This window comes from Tyto alba, unplaced genomic scaffold (genome assembly GCF_018691265.1).
Source record: "Tyto alba isolate M040663 unplaced genomic scaffold, T.alba_DEE_v4.0 Super-Scaffold_29, whole genome shotgun sequence".
Taxonomy (NCBI): Eukaryota; Metazoa; Chordata; class Aves; order Strigiformes; family Tytonidae; genus Tyto; species Tyto alba.
This window is the reverse complement of record NW_024881303.1, coordinates 8,441,406-8,456,215: the sequence shown is the minus strand read 5'-3', so window position 1 is coordinate 8,456,215 and position 14,810 is coordinate 8,441,406. Positions and strand designations below refer to the sequence as shown.

General features: G+C 40.0%; 1 protein-coding gene across 1 annotated transcript in view; it reads left to right on the top strand.

The window, feature by feature from the left end:
- The window catches only part of KCNH5 (potassium voltage-gated channel subfamily H member 5), a 162,292-nt gene that overhangs the window by 51,806 nt on the left and 95,676 nt on the right, over window positions 1-14,810 (top strand). The window contains exon 7 of the mRNA XM_032996364.2: window positions 10,349-10,778. Within this exon, the coding sequence (XP_032852255.2) occupies window positions 10,349-10,778 (430 nt within the window). The remainder of the gene's footprint in view (window positions 1-10,348; window positions 10,779-14,810) is intronic.

Here is a 14,810-nt window from a genome sequence, read left to right as displayed (position 1 = left end):
GTATTTTGTTGCTGGCATTAAATTATCAGCTAAGTTCAGTATCTTGCTCAGAAGCTGTCCCTGCCAATGTGACACACCTTCCTCTCCCTCCCATTTTATCATCCGTCCACCTTCCCTAAGTAAGTGAGAATTATCAGATTTTATATTATCCTCTTTTTTCCCGAGCTGGGCACACCAATACACTAACAAATAAATAGTGTGAGATGCCACATCCCCTTTAACTTGAATCTAGAAGAAATATTTTGAAATTGCTCTTCTTTTTATATGCTCAGCCTTTCACTGTTTGAAATGTATTGTATTATATGGTTGTGCCATAAACAATTCACTAGAGGTTTATTTATAATGCTGTAGCTTATTGACATTTGTGTTAGGGGAAAAAAAAAAAAAAAAAAGATCTCCCCCATCCTCCTAGAAAAAAAAGATAAATCTCAAGCAATAAATTTAGAGGTGCTTTCAGACACTGAATGAGGAAACCTACTTGCTTTCATTTTGCTGTAAGGACTCATTTTTTTGCTCGCTGCAGTCACTACTCCCATTGCTACCAGTGGTGCAGGGTCAAGTATTAAATGGGCTCTGCTTCTATCTGGACCCAGTATCTAGATAGCTTGTGCAGAAAAAATGACCCATGCTCCCGTGTGAATTTACATAATTGAATGCAACCCTAAATTCAGTTCTTAAAATGGTGATAAATCTGAAATGTTGCCTTTTTATTTTTCTTATTCCAGCATTTTGATTTGTAATTACGCAACTGTATTATGTTAATTGTTTACCTAAAAAGAAGGGTTTCTGAGATATGTTGGAAGATTTATTTTAACATTAACTCCAGCAAAGAAGCATTAAGGATCTAACCAGAGATTTAAGAACTAAGCTCTATTTAAGTAGCTAAGCTCAAAAATTTCTTTTGGGAATGATTTGCTGGTTAAATTTCAAACAGCCTTTATGTCCTTCTGGATACTCCTCCTGTACTGCACAGAATACTACCTTCTGGGTGTGTGCCGTCAGGCTTACCTGCTTGTGTTGGCAAGACTCACCATTTCAGTTGTTCCCAAAATCCATACGCACTTTGTTTTCTTTTATGTTGTGTACCATCATGTAGCAACTGCTCGGTGAAGGTTGCCCAAAGTTTACAAAAACGGTGCCTTTTTCACTGCTTCAATACCAAATGCTGAGCTGTACGTTGACTTTACAGAATCAGCTAAGTGATTTGTTTGGCTGGATTTTTTGTGTATATAATTATTTCTGGTGAGGGAAAGGTAATGAAAGTTTTCCTCATGCTTCTTTAGATAAAGTATGTGGACTGTAATTCAAAAGGTACTACACATGGAATTCATCTGATGAAACACAGGGCCAGGCATAGTCCACAAAGAGATACAGGCATCGCTCCTCATGTTCTAAGATGCATCTCCAAAATAGGTCTGAGGAGTCACCCTGCCCTAAAATGCCAGTTTCTCACCATGGACTGTAATGACATGCTAGGATGACTAGCTCAGATGCAGACCCCTGCATGGTATAATTTAGGCTGAGATGAGATGCATCCTCCCCTTGAGACTGTATTTGCCTCACTTCACCTTTTCAAATGGTAAAAACAAAAGCAGGAAAAAAATGATAGGAGTAAAACTCACAGGGACTCACTGAGTCCTTGGCTTTGATAGGTAGGTTCATTGTATCACCCTTCCCATAAACTGGTCAAAATCTGCCTTAACGCACGGTATCTGCAAATCTGTCTTAATTTGCAGTCTGGGAATTTGTCCCCATGCCAGCCTTTTTGGTTAAATATTTCCTTTCCTTCCCTTGTGTTTATCTCTTTGTCCTGGGTTGAGTGAGTGGTGGGGTTTTTTGGTAGCAGGGGAGGGGGCTATAGGGGCGGCCCCCTGTGAGAAGCTTCTCGAAGCTCCCCCAGCTCCACGTCAGCTCCACCTCTGCTTGGAAATTGAGCCAATCAGCTGCGCCTCTGCGATAACGTATTTAAGAAGGGACGTGGTGACGGGCAGTGGGACTTGTGAGGAGGAGCTGTGGCAGCTGCATGAACACCAAGGTCAGTGGAGGAACGGAGGAAGAAAGGAGGGGGGAGGTGTGCCGGAGCAGAGACCCCCCTGTATCCTGTGGGGAGATGGCAGGGCGGCCCCCCCCTGCCACCCATGGAGATCTATGGTGGAGCAGACACTGATTTATGGCCTGTGTTTTTTTTTGCCTGGCTGATGAAGGTGCTGTGCCCGAAGAAGGCCGGGGTCTTGTGGGAAAAGATAGCCCCACTGCTGTAATTCAGCGCTGGGAGGATTGCAGCATGTGGGGGTGTCCCACGCTGGAGCAGCTCGGGAAGGGCTGCAGCCGTGGGGGGGAATCCAGTTGGAGAAGGTTGGTGACCTACAATGGAGCAGTGTGGGGAACGCTGCGGCCCATGGGAGGGACTCCGTCAGAGAAAGTTTGTGGAGGGCCGTCTCCTGTGAGAGGGGGACCACAATGGAGCAGAGGGGAAAAGTTCCAGAAGCTCCCCTCACCAACGAGGGAAGAAGCAGTAGCACTGACTGCACCCCCCATTCCCTGCCCCTGTGCTGCTGGGGGAAGGAGGTAGAGATATCGGGAGCAGAACTGAGCCCGGGAAGAAGGGAGGGGTGGGGGGAAGGTGTTCTCAAGATGTGGCAGTGCTTCTCACTGTCCTACTCTGTTATGTGTTGTTAGTGTCTGTAATAAATGTATGTTCTTTTTTTCCTTCCCCTAATGAGTCTGCCTTTTGCTCGTGATCATAAAGGGGAATTTTTCCCCATCCCAGTCCTATCTCGAACCCCAAGCCTGGCTCTCTGTCCCTTCTCATTGCTGGAGGGGAAGGGAGAGAGAGTGGCTGCGTGGTGACTGGCTGCTGACCAGGCTCAAACCAGGACACTCTTCAATGTGTTTGGGAAGAACAGTCATCTCCCCTCCCCCTGCATAAACACACCTATTTTCCTTTCCTTAGTGTAAACAGACTGATCTTGTCTAGAAACCTCATTTGTGAAATTTTATGAAAATTTTCTTGGCTATTCCTGCTGTCTCTCTCTGCATGGAGTTAAGTTGGAATAAATCTCTTCAGGGCAGAGCTGTATGTATTACTCCAGGCAGAGAATTAATCTTTTCTTTGTAATTGGGGTTTGGCTTTTCCTCTTGAAGGTGGAAAAACTCCCACAACTGGATTAACCTGTTCTGTGAGTGCAACCCACTGATTGCTCTGAGTCACTGCGGGATTAAATATACCCAAATATTTCTTTTTATCAGTAATAGCTGAGTTTTAGAAATGTTTGTAGTTTTGTAGTTGTAGAAATGTTTATCAATTTGCCCTGTAATGGATGCCTTGAGGCTCTGTATTGTTAAGCTTTATCACATTTTTCTTGATTCCCGCCACTTATTCTTTACACTGACAGTGTGTTCCAAAGGTCTACCATCAGCAGATTTTGTGACCATATAATATTTCTGCTTACTTCACTAAGAAACCAATGAAACCACTGAGAGTCACCACTTGTAACCCTTGCTAGACTTCCCTTTAATGGTTTCCGTTTTGCCATACTTTTCACAAGTTTCTCAGTCATCTTACAACCCAGTTGTGGTCCCTGTTTTCTCTGTGTTTCCTACTAGATTCACCCCTTGTGTTACTGAAATGCTGCATTTCCTTTATTTAGAAAACAGGATATGTTATTAGAGAAAGCTATCAGGAAAACTTGGCTAGATCCCAGCTAACCTAAGCTTAGAAAACCTATTGCTGCACTGATTGCATTTTGATTTATGTCAATGTTTCTAATTACTCTTTCCCTTAACATTTGTTCAGGTAATGTATCTATTTATTTCCTTCTTGATGCATTAAGTTTTCTGGAAAACATCAACATTGTCTTTGAAAACTAAATCTAAGAATTAATTTAAATTTTAGCCCAAGCCTGGATAATTTTTACTTCATTGCAGCTTGATCACTTTTGTTGTTCTTTTTTCATTTATGAATGTGAAGAATCTTTGGTATTAGTTTTAATGTCCTTTACAAGGTATCATGGTTTAACCCCAGCTGGTAACTCAGCTTCATGCAGCCGCTCGCTCTCTCCCCCCTGGTGGGATGGGGGAGAGAATCGGAAGAGTAAAAGTGAGAAAACTTGTGGGTTGAGATAAAGACAGATTAATAAGTAAAGCAAGATCCATGCATGCAAGTGAGTCAAAACAAGGAATTTGTTCACTCCTTCCCATGGGCAGGCAGGTGCTCAGCCATCTCCAGGACAGTTGGGCTCTATCACATGTTGACGCCATTTCTCCAAATGTCCTCCCTTCCTCCTTCTTCCCCCAGCTGTATATGCTGAGCACGGTGCCATATGGTATGGAATATCCCTGTGGTCAGTTGGGGTCAGCTGTCCAGGCCATGTCCCCTCCCAACTTCACGTGCACCCCCAGCCCACTCACTGGAGGGGTGGGGTGAGAAGCAGAAAAGACCTTGGCTCTGTGTAAGTGCTGCTCAGCAATAACGAAAACATCCCTGTGTTATCAACACTGTTCCCAGCACAAATCCAAAACATAGCCCTGTACCAGCTACTGTGAAGAAAATTAATTCTATCCCAGCCAAATGCAGCACATTTTCCACCCCTTATTCCATACCATTTACATCACGCCCAGGTACCACACTATCAAACATCATGAACCATCCCCCATCTTTGATATAATACAGATATCATTCAAGGTGTCCTCTGCTGCCAGGTGTCTCACTCTCCTATCTCTCACAGTCCAGTTGTCTCCACCTGTTATTGTCTGTAGTTCAGTATACTATCATTTATAATTTACCAGCTCTTGCCCTTTTGAGATCAAGAACCCCACTCCAGTTTACTTTGTGATTGTTCATTTTTTCATGAACTGATTCAATTCCTTCTTGAAGCCAATGGGGACTTCTGCAAAATCCTATCAGAACCAAATGTAGTGTAGCATCACTTTCTGTGGAGTAATTGGCTATTCAATGAAGAAATAAGCATGCTATTACATCTACAGAAAATCTCAGCCTACAGTTATTAATAGCATTTATTCTCCAAGCTCATATTGAGGAAGATAAGTCTTATATTGTGAAGCAGTTCTCTGTAATATCTATCTCTGTAATAACATAATACGGGTTTGGATGCTGCCCAGATCCGGGCTATCCAGATTTCTAAGGATGGGTTTAATTTCTCCTCCTGTAAGCTGTGTAAGCGATAGGCTTCAGCTTCTTTATATTCAGTGGGAGGCTGTCTGAGATGGATTGGGTGAATCACTCTTCTGACATGCCTTTCTCTTCACTCACCAGGGAGGAAAGCTGGACAATTCACACAGACTGGATGGTTGGCCTTAAGGTTGCAGCATTATGTGAGAGGAATCCCACCCCAAGAGGGTGGTTGGAGCTCAGTCATGGTGTGGCTGCGGCTTGTGCATGTGTGCTCAAGCTAAACTTACATGAAACCATTTTGCTCTTGCACAGAGATAGAAAGCTCAGCCCGAGCTGCAAACTCCTCAGAGGATTTGATCACTTTAATGGCTAGTTTTGCTGAATGCAGGTTGCCGTAATTGCCTTGCATCTAGCAGCTCTAAGCATATTAGCTTAAATTTATCTTAAGAAGGTCTGTATATACTGCAGTCACACCTTTGACTGCAGTAGCAACATGCCCTACAGCATTTCATAGAAAGGTTCCCAGCTCTGGTTCTTATCCACTCCATAAATTCTTCAAAACTACAATGTGCTGAACATCAAAACATAGTGAAAAGCTCTTCTATTTTTTCCTCTGACCTTTTCTGAGACAGTGTTTTCTGTTAAATGATGCAGTACCGATCTCCATTTTCAGAGCCGGGAGGATTTGAGTTTTAGAACACATTTAAAATGCATTTTTTTGTTGCTGTTGCATATGTGCCCACAGCTAACAACAAATAAATAAGAAATCATGGAGTGAAATCTAATCGAAAAAGTGCCTACAGTTAAAAACACATTGTTCCTTAACAGAAAAAAAAAAAAAAAAAATGCACAAATTTACCATTTCAGCATACTGGAATTTAATTTTGAGGTTTAAGCAGATTTTAGTATATTTAGATGGTAGAAACTAATGGCTGGTTTTGTTTTTATTTTACCTTTTTAAACATTTATGCAACAATTTCCTACTGAATAAAAGACTTATCTGATTATCAAGTAACCAGCTGATTAAATCTTTTATGTTTTTTACACCGATGCAGCTCTGCTATTCTGTTGCTCCTTTACTGTAGAACAGACTCCACTCTCTCTTTCCTGGTTTAGGAGGACATCTCTGGCACTCATACTAACTTGAATGATTTTCTGCACTTGCTAACTTAATTTTCCTTTGGTGACAATGTTCCCTTTATCCTCTTGCATGTTTGACTCTCAACCCCTGTATAACATGACTTTGACAGCTTCATCCGTCCTATTGCATGGCACATCAGGGACTCATTAAGTGCAAGAGGACTTAGCTCCTTGTTCTTACTTGAGGTGCAAAGGTCCGTTCCCACGGCGTGTATGGCAATTGCAGGAAACATCTTTCTCAGCCTTGTGTTCAGAGAATTTTAGTGAGATAACAGACACGCAATTTAGACACTTCTTTCATCCAGGAAGACTGAAGTTTGACAATGTGGTAGCATCTAGGATCTGAAATGGCAAGATTCAGGTAATTTTAATAGGAAGAAGTGGTCCCTCTGCATTTCAGACTGAGTGCTGTCATCACTTGTGCCTCCACTATCAAACTGAATTTCCTTTCTTAGTATATCAAGGGAACTTGAGCATACAGACTTTACAAGGTGCCTATGTCAATAAACTTGGGCTTTGTTTAATCATGGATGGCTAGTTTAATTCCAAAGTTGAACATCAATTCCTCAAAAATTTCTTTCTGGATAAAGTTCACATTGTGGTATCTTCAGCTGTCTGCTAAGTAGAAATGATGGTACAAAAAGGACTGGTTCAGAGATACTGTTCGTGCCCTCTCCTGATCCAGTGGCCTTAGAAGTCACTAGGAAAGTCTCCCGTGACTCACACTTTTAACAGTTAAGTTGATGATGTGTAGCAGATTGGAATTTGTTTCCAAACTTGACACAATTCTGGAGTAGGTGGTTTTTCAGTTAAAAGATTTCTACAGCAGAGGTGGTTGAAGATGAGCAAGCTGAATGTCCTCATCTGGTTAAGACGTGATCAAATATGTTTAGACAAAACCTTAAGGGGCAGGATTGACTGGTTCATAACATAATGAGATATTCTCAGTCAGAGAATACAGACCAGCAGATATTACAGACAGTGGGCCCAATTGACTAAATATGGTGATAGAGTAACACATGCTTCTCCCAGAAGCTTGGATCTGCAGTATAGAAAATGTGTTATTTACATAATGCTAGCGCCAAATGGGATTACATGCTCCATTCAAGGTTTCTAATCGCCTCTCTGTTCCTTGAGTGCTGAGGTGACTTCAGTTAGAGCAGAAACTCATCCTTTAGTAGAAGGGTTTCCAAAATATTCATTATGGAGCATAAATACAGTTAAAAGAAAAATGAAAGTAAAGGCAGCCAGCAATCAGTTGAGTTTAGAACACAGACTTTCTTAATAGCTTAAACTTAATTCAAGGCAGTTAGTCTTTCACATAATTTCCACCCAAGAGATTGTTGCTGAATCTTAGTCAGAACTTTGCACATATTAATGATTGTGCATTTATTGTCAGGTGTTGTTTTAAGTATAAAGGTAGCAGCTTGACCCAATCCAGTACTTAAACAGTGCAATGCATCACATTTTCATTTAGTATGTGCTTAATTGCTTTTTTCAAGGTAGTGCTTTACGGAACAGGCTTTTAAAGCTTCCAATATTGTCTTCATATTTTGCAAGATTAGACGTGAAATGCAAATGCTCAAATATATCTCTGATTTTTTCTGCGTTAAAGTATTGGGTTAGACAGAACTGGCTTTAAGACTTACAGTGAAACTTATTTAAATTAATTACTCTTTGAAAAGAATACATTTCAGTGTCAGCTAAAATGAAATTTTTCTCTTTTATACATAAGAGATGTGATTGTTATCTGTGCTTAGGAAAAAAAAATAATCACAGCACAAACTTTCTCCTAGACTTTGAAATAAATGCTGTAGTTTTATATTAGATGTACAACTGCTGAACTGTCCATGTACTTAGAGAGAGAAGATGTAATATGGATGGAGGATGGAGCATCAGACTGTAAACTCCTGATCAAGGGTTGATTTGGTTTGTGGTTTGGGTTTATGGAGTAGAAAGTGCAGTGTAAACCTTGCCACTGGGATGAACTTAAACTACTGGGTGCAAAAAGGGAACTCCTAAGTTTAGATTCCAGGTCTCTAACTCCTTCCCTAGCCTTAATCTTGTTAATGAACAGTGACTCTTCAAGTAAAATGGAAATAATGTGAATCTCCTTGACCAATGAATTAGGACCTGATCCTACAAAAAAACCACCCTGCTGTTTTCTCCCTCTGATTTCACAGCAAATTGAAAGCTTTCAGAATCAGGGTTAATTCACTGAAACACACTGCAGATTGATTTCATGAAATACATCATTAAACTACTCTGTAGTTTTCTAATATAAATGTTGTTTCTGTGGGGTGTGACCCTCATTCAGTAGTCCATTCACCCCAGTCCATTGTGTAATGAACATTATAAGGGACTTCCCAGTTTATTGGACAAGCTGGCAGTTCAGAGTGTTTCACAGACATATGTCCCAAGGCAAATAGATGGAAATAAGAATTATAAACTAGACCTGTGTCTTGTGTAAATGCAAAATAGAGAAATCAAAATGGGAAAATTCCACTTCCCTCAATGGTATTAGTCATCATGAGAGCTTGAATGCAAATATAGAACTTCAATTTATTGAAGATTTGGGGATCTGAAACAAATTCCAACAGGATTTGAAAAGCATACAAGAACTTTGTTAATCAGATTACATCTAGAAATATCAGATGTATGTTACCCTTCAAATGTTAGTTGTGAAAAGAAACAGAGGTGCAAAAGAGATTAATGTTTTTCTGGTATGGAAAACTCCAGAAACTCCAGTCTTTTACTGTTTGATAATATAATTAGCCAGTGTTTTGACTAGACTGATTTGATAATGATGCATAGAAAAGGGCAATTTAATCTTGGCACAGTAACTAGGAATGTTTGCCTCATTGCTTTCTATGTCTTAATTTCTACTTTAAATTAAATGTCTTCAGCTTCTGAATGTTTTATATTAGAAACCTTCTTTTACAAACCTTCTATTTTGAGCCACTAATTAATTTAATGCAGGTTAGGTATATCATGGGATTGCAATAGATCAGGACCATATTTTTCTTCTCTTTCTGCATCTATAAACTCTATTAAAATACATTGCAAACCATTTGTGCATTGGGGAGGACATACATATTTCTTTCTCCCTCTTAGATATTTCTATTAACTTTTTGATGGTTCCTGTGCTTCTATTCCCTAAATATTTTTACTGCCATTTGCCCCTACTTTGTTTATCTTGCATGAAAAAAAACACCGTACAAATACTTGCTTTAGGAAGATATCTGCAATGTTTGTAGATTGGAAAGAAAATTAACCCTATATGCAAAGGCATGTGGTTTTATTGTCAGTGCCATGTCATCTGTATTAACCTCGCTCAGAAAGATGATGTGCCCACAGTTGTTCCGTGTTCAGTCAGTGAGACTTCTTATATATACCAAAACATCCATAGTTATATTAGCTGCAGTGAAGGATAATATGAGGTGGAGACTGTTGGACTAGAGGAAGTTACCCAGCTACTCTCTGGTGGATGAGAGGAACAATAGGCAGATTTCTCTGTAGTTACCCATTACAATTATTTTCTGATGTTTCTCTTGAGCATCTGTTAATGCAGTGGGTTGTTGAAGTAGATGGACCACACTTTTGGCCAGAATAGCAATCCTCTGGTTGGTTTTAGTAGAATATTGTTCTCGGAGAGGCTTTGAGAAGACTCCACTTGGATGGTATGGTTCCATCTGTGACTGCACTCCCTCCACGTTTGATGTCCTTGAGGTCAAAGCAGAATCTCCTGTTTACCTCACACTGGCAAAGTACTGGATCACTCCTTTTTGTAATAAACATACCATTTCTCATCTTGGATCCCACAGAACTCTTCTGTTACTTGGGAAGACTGAGCTTGAATGAAGTAATTTATCTACCTAATGAGTGCCAAACTTGATTTACCCTGATGAGGACAAAAGTACTGGAGAGGGAGGAGAGTTTGATCTTTTATTCTGTCATCTGGGGCATGAAAAATTGTATAGAAAGATTTAAAGCAAATGCAGGAATCACTGCATAGCCTTCTGTGTTAACCAGCAGGATATTTCAGGTGAAGTAATGATTTTTATTCTTTTCTAGGGGATCAGTAGCCTCTTCAGTTCCTTAAAAGTGGTGCGTCTTCTGCGACTTGGTCGAGTTGCCAGGAAGTTGGACCATTATCTGGAATATGGTGCTGCTGTACTGGTACTGTTGGTGTGTGTATTTGGACTGGTGGCCCACTGGCTAGCCTGCATATGGTACAGCATCGGGGACTACGAAGTTATAGATGAAGTCACTAATACAATCAAAACAGATAGCTGGCTCTACCAGTTGGCGCTGAGTATCGGGACACCATATCGATACAACACCACTGGCTCAGGGCAGTGGGAAGGAGGACCCAGTAAAGACTCCTTGTACATATCCTCTCTCTACTTTACCATGACAAGCCTTACAACGATAGGATTTGGAAACATAGCGCCAACAACTGATGGAGAGAAGATTTTTTCGGTGGCCATGATGATGGTTGGCTGTAAGTAGAATTTGATTTTACTTTGTTTAAGGAGAAGGTAGTTGTATAGCTAGTATGATGGTTGCATAGCACACTTGCTGTAAGCTTTCTTGACATCCTAAACAATCTGAAGTACCCGTAAATAATTATGAAATGAACTTGGAATTATTGGAAACAGGAATTGAAATTGTGTAGTTGCTGTAGCTTTTAAATTGTTTGTGAGATTAAGTGTAGTATGTACATAAGTGTGCCTGACGACAATTTTATATTGAGTTCAGGGCCTCTTCATTACACTGGAAAGATGGCTTTGATAGTTTTTGAAAGGTCTTGGCTGGAATTTGCTTAAAAGTTACAATGTATTTTCAAATTCAGGTCATCTGTCTGAGTTTTGCTTATAAGCTTGCATAGGCTTGGAAATGTCTGAAGTGGTTTTTAGACAATTCTCAAAACATTTAGTGATTCCATAACATGATTGTGTACTTTTATGGCACTGATTTGACTTACAACAAATCTTGATTTTATCTCCTGAATGTGGTGACCTTCGCCACCAGCAAAGCTAGAAGTGAAGGAAATCATAAGGCACTATATTGTACCTTTTCTCTGCTTCCTGCTGTTTTACAGCTCTGCTGAAATAGTCTAAAAACAATAGTGGTAAGGCACATTTCTCATTTCATGTACTGATAAAGTTAGATCAGTGAGCAGCTCTCCAGATTAACAGAAATCTTCAAAATATAGTGAAGACTGCTGAAAATGTTAATATCATTTGGGAGAATTATTTTTCTGTTAAATAAATAATTCCTGGTATTTCTCTGATGCTTTCTATTTTCTGAGCTCCGTGCAAACACTAAGCAATTATGCAACAAGAGAGCAAACAAAACCTTTTGAAAATAAGATCTGCATAAGCTCTCTGATAATTATCTCAGCTAACACTTTAAGATCATCTCAGAGAAATAGTGAACTATAAAAAGGAAGTTTTCTTGCTACAGTCTTTCTAGGTCTTTAGAAGATTAAAACCATTTGTTTGGAGATTTTTTAATGCTTTTTAAAAAGAGATGTTGCAGTTTTAGGACTTTTCTTGCAGCGTGATGCAGTGAAATTTCTGCTGAACAGCATCTTTACATGATGGGTTGATGTGTTTCAAAACATTTCGAAGTCCATAAAAAGCAAATCCCCAAGCTAGAGCATTAATGAGCTATTGCAGCTACGTGTAGAAAACCTATAGGTGCTGATTAGCCATTTGTTGAAACTGCTTTGTGTTATTTACAGAAGGCTGGGGAATTGGAGAATAAAGTGGATATAGAACATTTTAAATATTGTAATATTTACTCCCTTGTCTTTTGTGGGGAATTCCGTTGCCCTGCAGAAAAGGGTACCACAGAAAGAACTAAACAGCCATAGTTTAGAGTGGGGTAAGAGCCATAAAAACATAATGAATAATGATAATGATGTTGATATTAATTTTTTAAAAATAGATACATGGCCTCTGTAAGTGAGAAGGAAATGGAACTTGTAATCTACTTTGTATTTGTTCTAGGTGGATTGTACTCTTGCTTTTTCATCTCTGAAACAGATGTTAAAGATGGGGAGTACACACAGCAGTATCAAAGCTGACATTTACAACAATCTGTGTATGTGGCACTGGCTGATTTTAATAGTTTTCATAAGTTTTACCTACAAAATTATTAAATATACATGTCAAATTTGTAAGTAGTACCTGTAAGCTTAGTAGTTGGGAAACCACGAGTAGCTTTATAGACTTTTGGGCAAAGTCAGAAGTAGAAACTAAAATTCAAGCAGCATGGCAAAAGGACAGTTAAGTTGCATATTGCATAAAAATAATGCTGTCAAAATAAATGTGGCTTCTCTCGTGAGTGGTGTGAAGAGCATTGTGGCATGCAGGAAGGCTACAGATAGAAGAAGCCTTCTTTTTAGATTATTTGCAAGTGTAAAAATGCTCAGTGATGATCAAAGGATTTAATCTTTTGCAAACATCAGTGAAGATTTAAAGATTTTCAATTAATGCACATTGGTATGATGACTGCTCCTGAAATCTGAAAGAGTTGCTTGGTTAGTTGAGTACTGGTTAGAAAATATCCCAACTTCCAAATAGATACTGGTTATGGGCTTTATGCTTGCAATATTTCTGCAGAGATTAGACCTGCAGGATTGTGTAAACATGCATGCATTGCCAGCTGTTGAAAACGTGGCAGTATGAACAACAAAATGGAACAGGAAGGCACAACAAATAGGCAACGGAGAGTGAAATTACTCAGGCAGTCAAAGTGGCCAGTGAGCTTGGGAGAAGAATTTGCGCCCCCCCCCCCCAAAGGTGTAACTAAGAACTGAAAATTTTTTGAGTTGTTTTCAAAACAAGTTGTTTCATTTTTTATTTTGAAAACATGTTTTGAGATAACCATTCAGCAAAATTCAATTACAATTCAATCAATAAAACCTCTGGTCCTTCGACTAACTCCTGTTATAAGCAGAGAGAGACTGTGAAATACCTTTGGTAGTTTTCCTGAAGAAGTTTGCTAATACCAATAGTTGGTATTGGCAGCGTCTTTCCTGACAGACTGTGCCAAATAAATGTCTTAAATTTAGCACTGGAATCGGAGATAGTAATTCATCACAGTCCCAGCTGCCTACTCATGCAAACTGCAGATATGAAAGAAAATCTTCACTGCGCTGTCAGCTAGCAGGGCTTGTTCTGCAAGCCCAAAGTTTCCTATTCACTCGGGCAAAGTTATCAGGACCTGGGAGGAATACTTGGAGAGATTTGCAAATCCTTCTAGTGGGCAGGACTGCAAAATGTCGTACTTGTTAAAAATAGCCAAGATTCTGTAGCTGCTGATAAAGCATTGCTCAGTGCGGGGCAGTGGCCGGGGAAACCCGGATGAATGGGGATGCTTTTCAGTTTGATTGGTGGTTTGTCACTTGGTCACTGAGGACAGATCAGGTCGGGTATTTAGACTGAAACACATCACCTGTCTTGCAGGAAAAGGAGATTTGAATAACTTAAACTCATCTTGTGGAGCTTACTTCTGATTTCTTTTTGCCTCACTTGCTTTTTCTTGGTGTCCAGTGCTGCTCAGCAATATTTTTTTCTGTTGCTTCTTGACACTTGAAAAGCTAAAAATAGCAAACATAAAACATCCTATGACAAGGGAGCAAGGTTTTTACAAGGGTTATTGTTTAAATGCCTATTCTGCATTTGCTGTCTGGAGTTGCTGAATATGCATTGAAAATCCGATTTTTGTACCTCCTTTTGTGTTGATATAGGTCATTTCAACTCCTCTCTGCTCAGAACAGAACAAATAGGTAGATCTGGCAGATAGTTTGAATGGACCAGGAATTGTTTATCATTCAGGAAGGACCTTTCTTGTAAACTTCCCATTATCTTCTGTCAGCTCACAGCCTCTAGGAAGAAACTCAGTCTCTGCCTGCTACATGTTGCTCTAACTCAGTCCACATGCAGGTTTTAGGCTTCTGCAGCACAGCCATAGATGTAGATGTAAAACTAACTGTGTTTGTGCCTTTTACAAAAAGAAATGTATTAAGTAAGAAGCCAGAAAGATACTTTTGGTTTGTACACCATTACTTGCAACTCTGCACAATCAGGACTTCAGTGAGCAGAAAGTCTGTAAAAGGGAAAAGGCATTTTGGGGAAGCTCGCAATATGGCAGGGTGAAACAGCTTGCAGAACTCAGGAGAGATGGGGTTTTCTGAAGAAATAAGTGTGAATGTTTAAACGACAAGACTTTGTGTACTGCCATACGCCTTCTTCCCTCCTGTGCTTCCACTGGCAGAAAAGTGGCCAGCTTCCCAGCGTGCAGCTCAAAAGGTCTCTGATAAACTTCTGCATGCTTCTTGTGCAACCTGGAGCAATCTGTTTGCCCTTGTCCATGTGGAACAATGAGATTGCTCTGAATGACATAGAGCAGGCTGCAGAGTCAGTCTAGCCCTGCAAATACGGCATTTAGATGAGTTTTTTTGTCCCACTGAGTGGGCCCAACCCAGTGCATACCACTTCTAAGCAGTAACAGAAATCCAGTG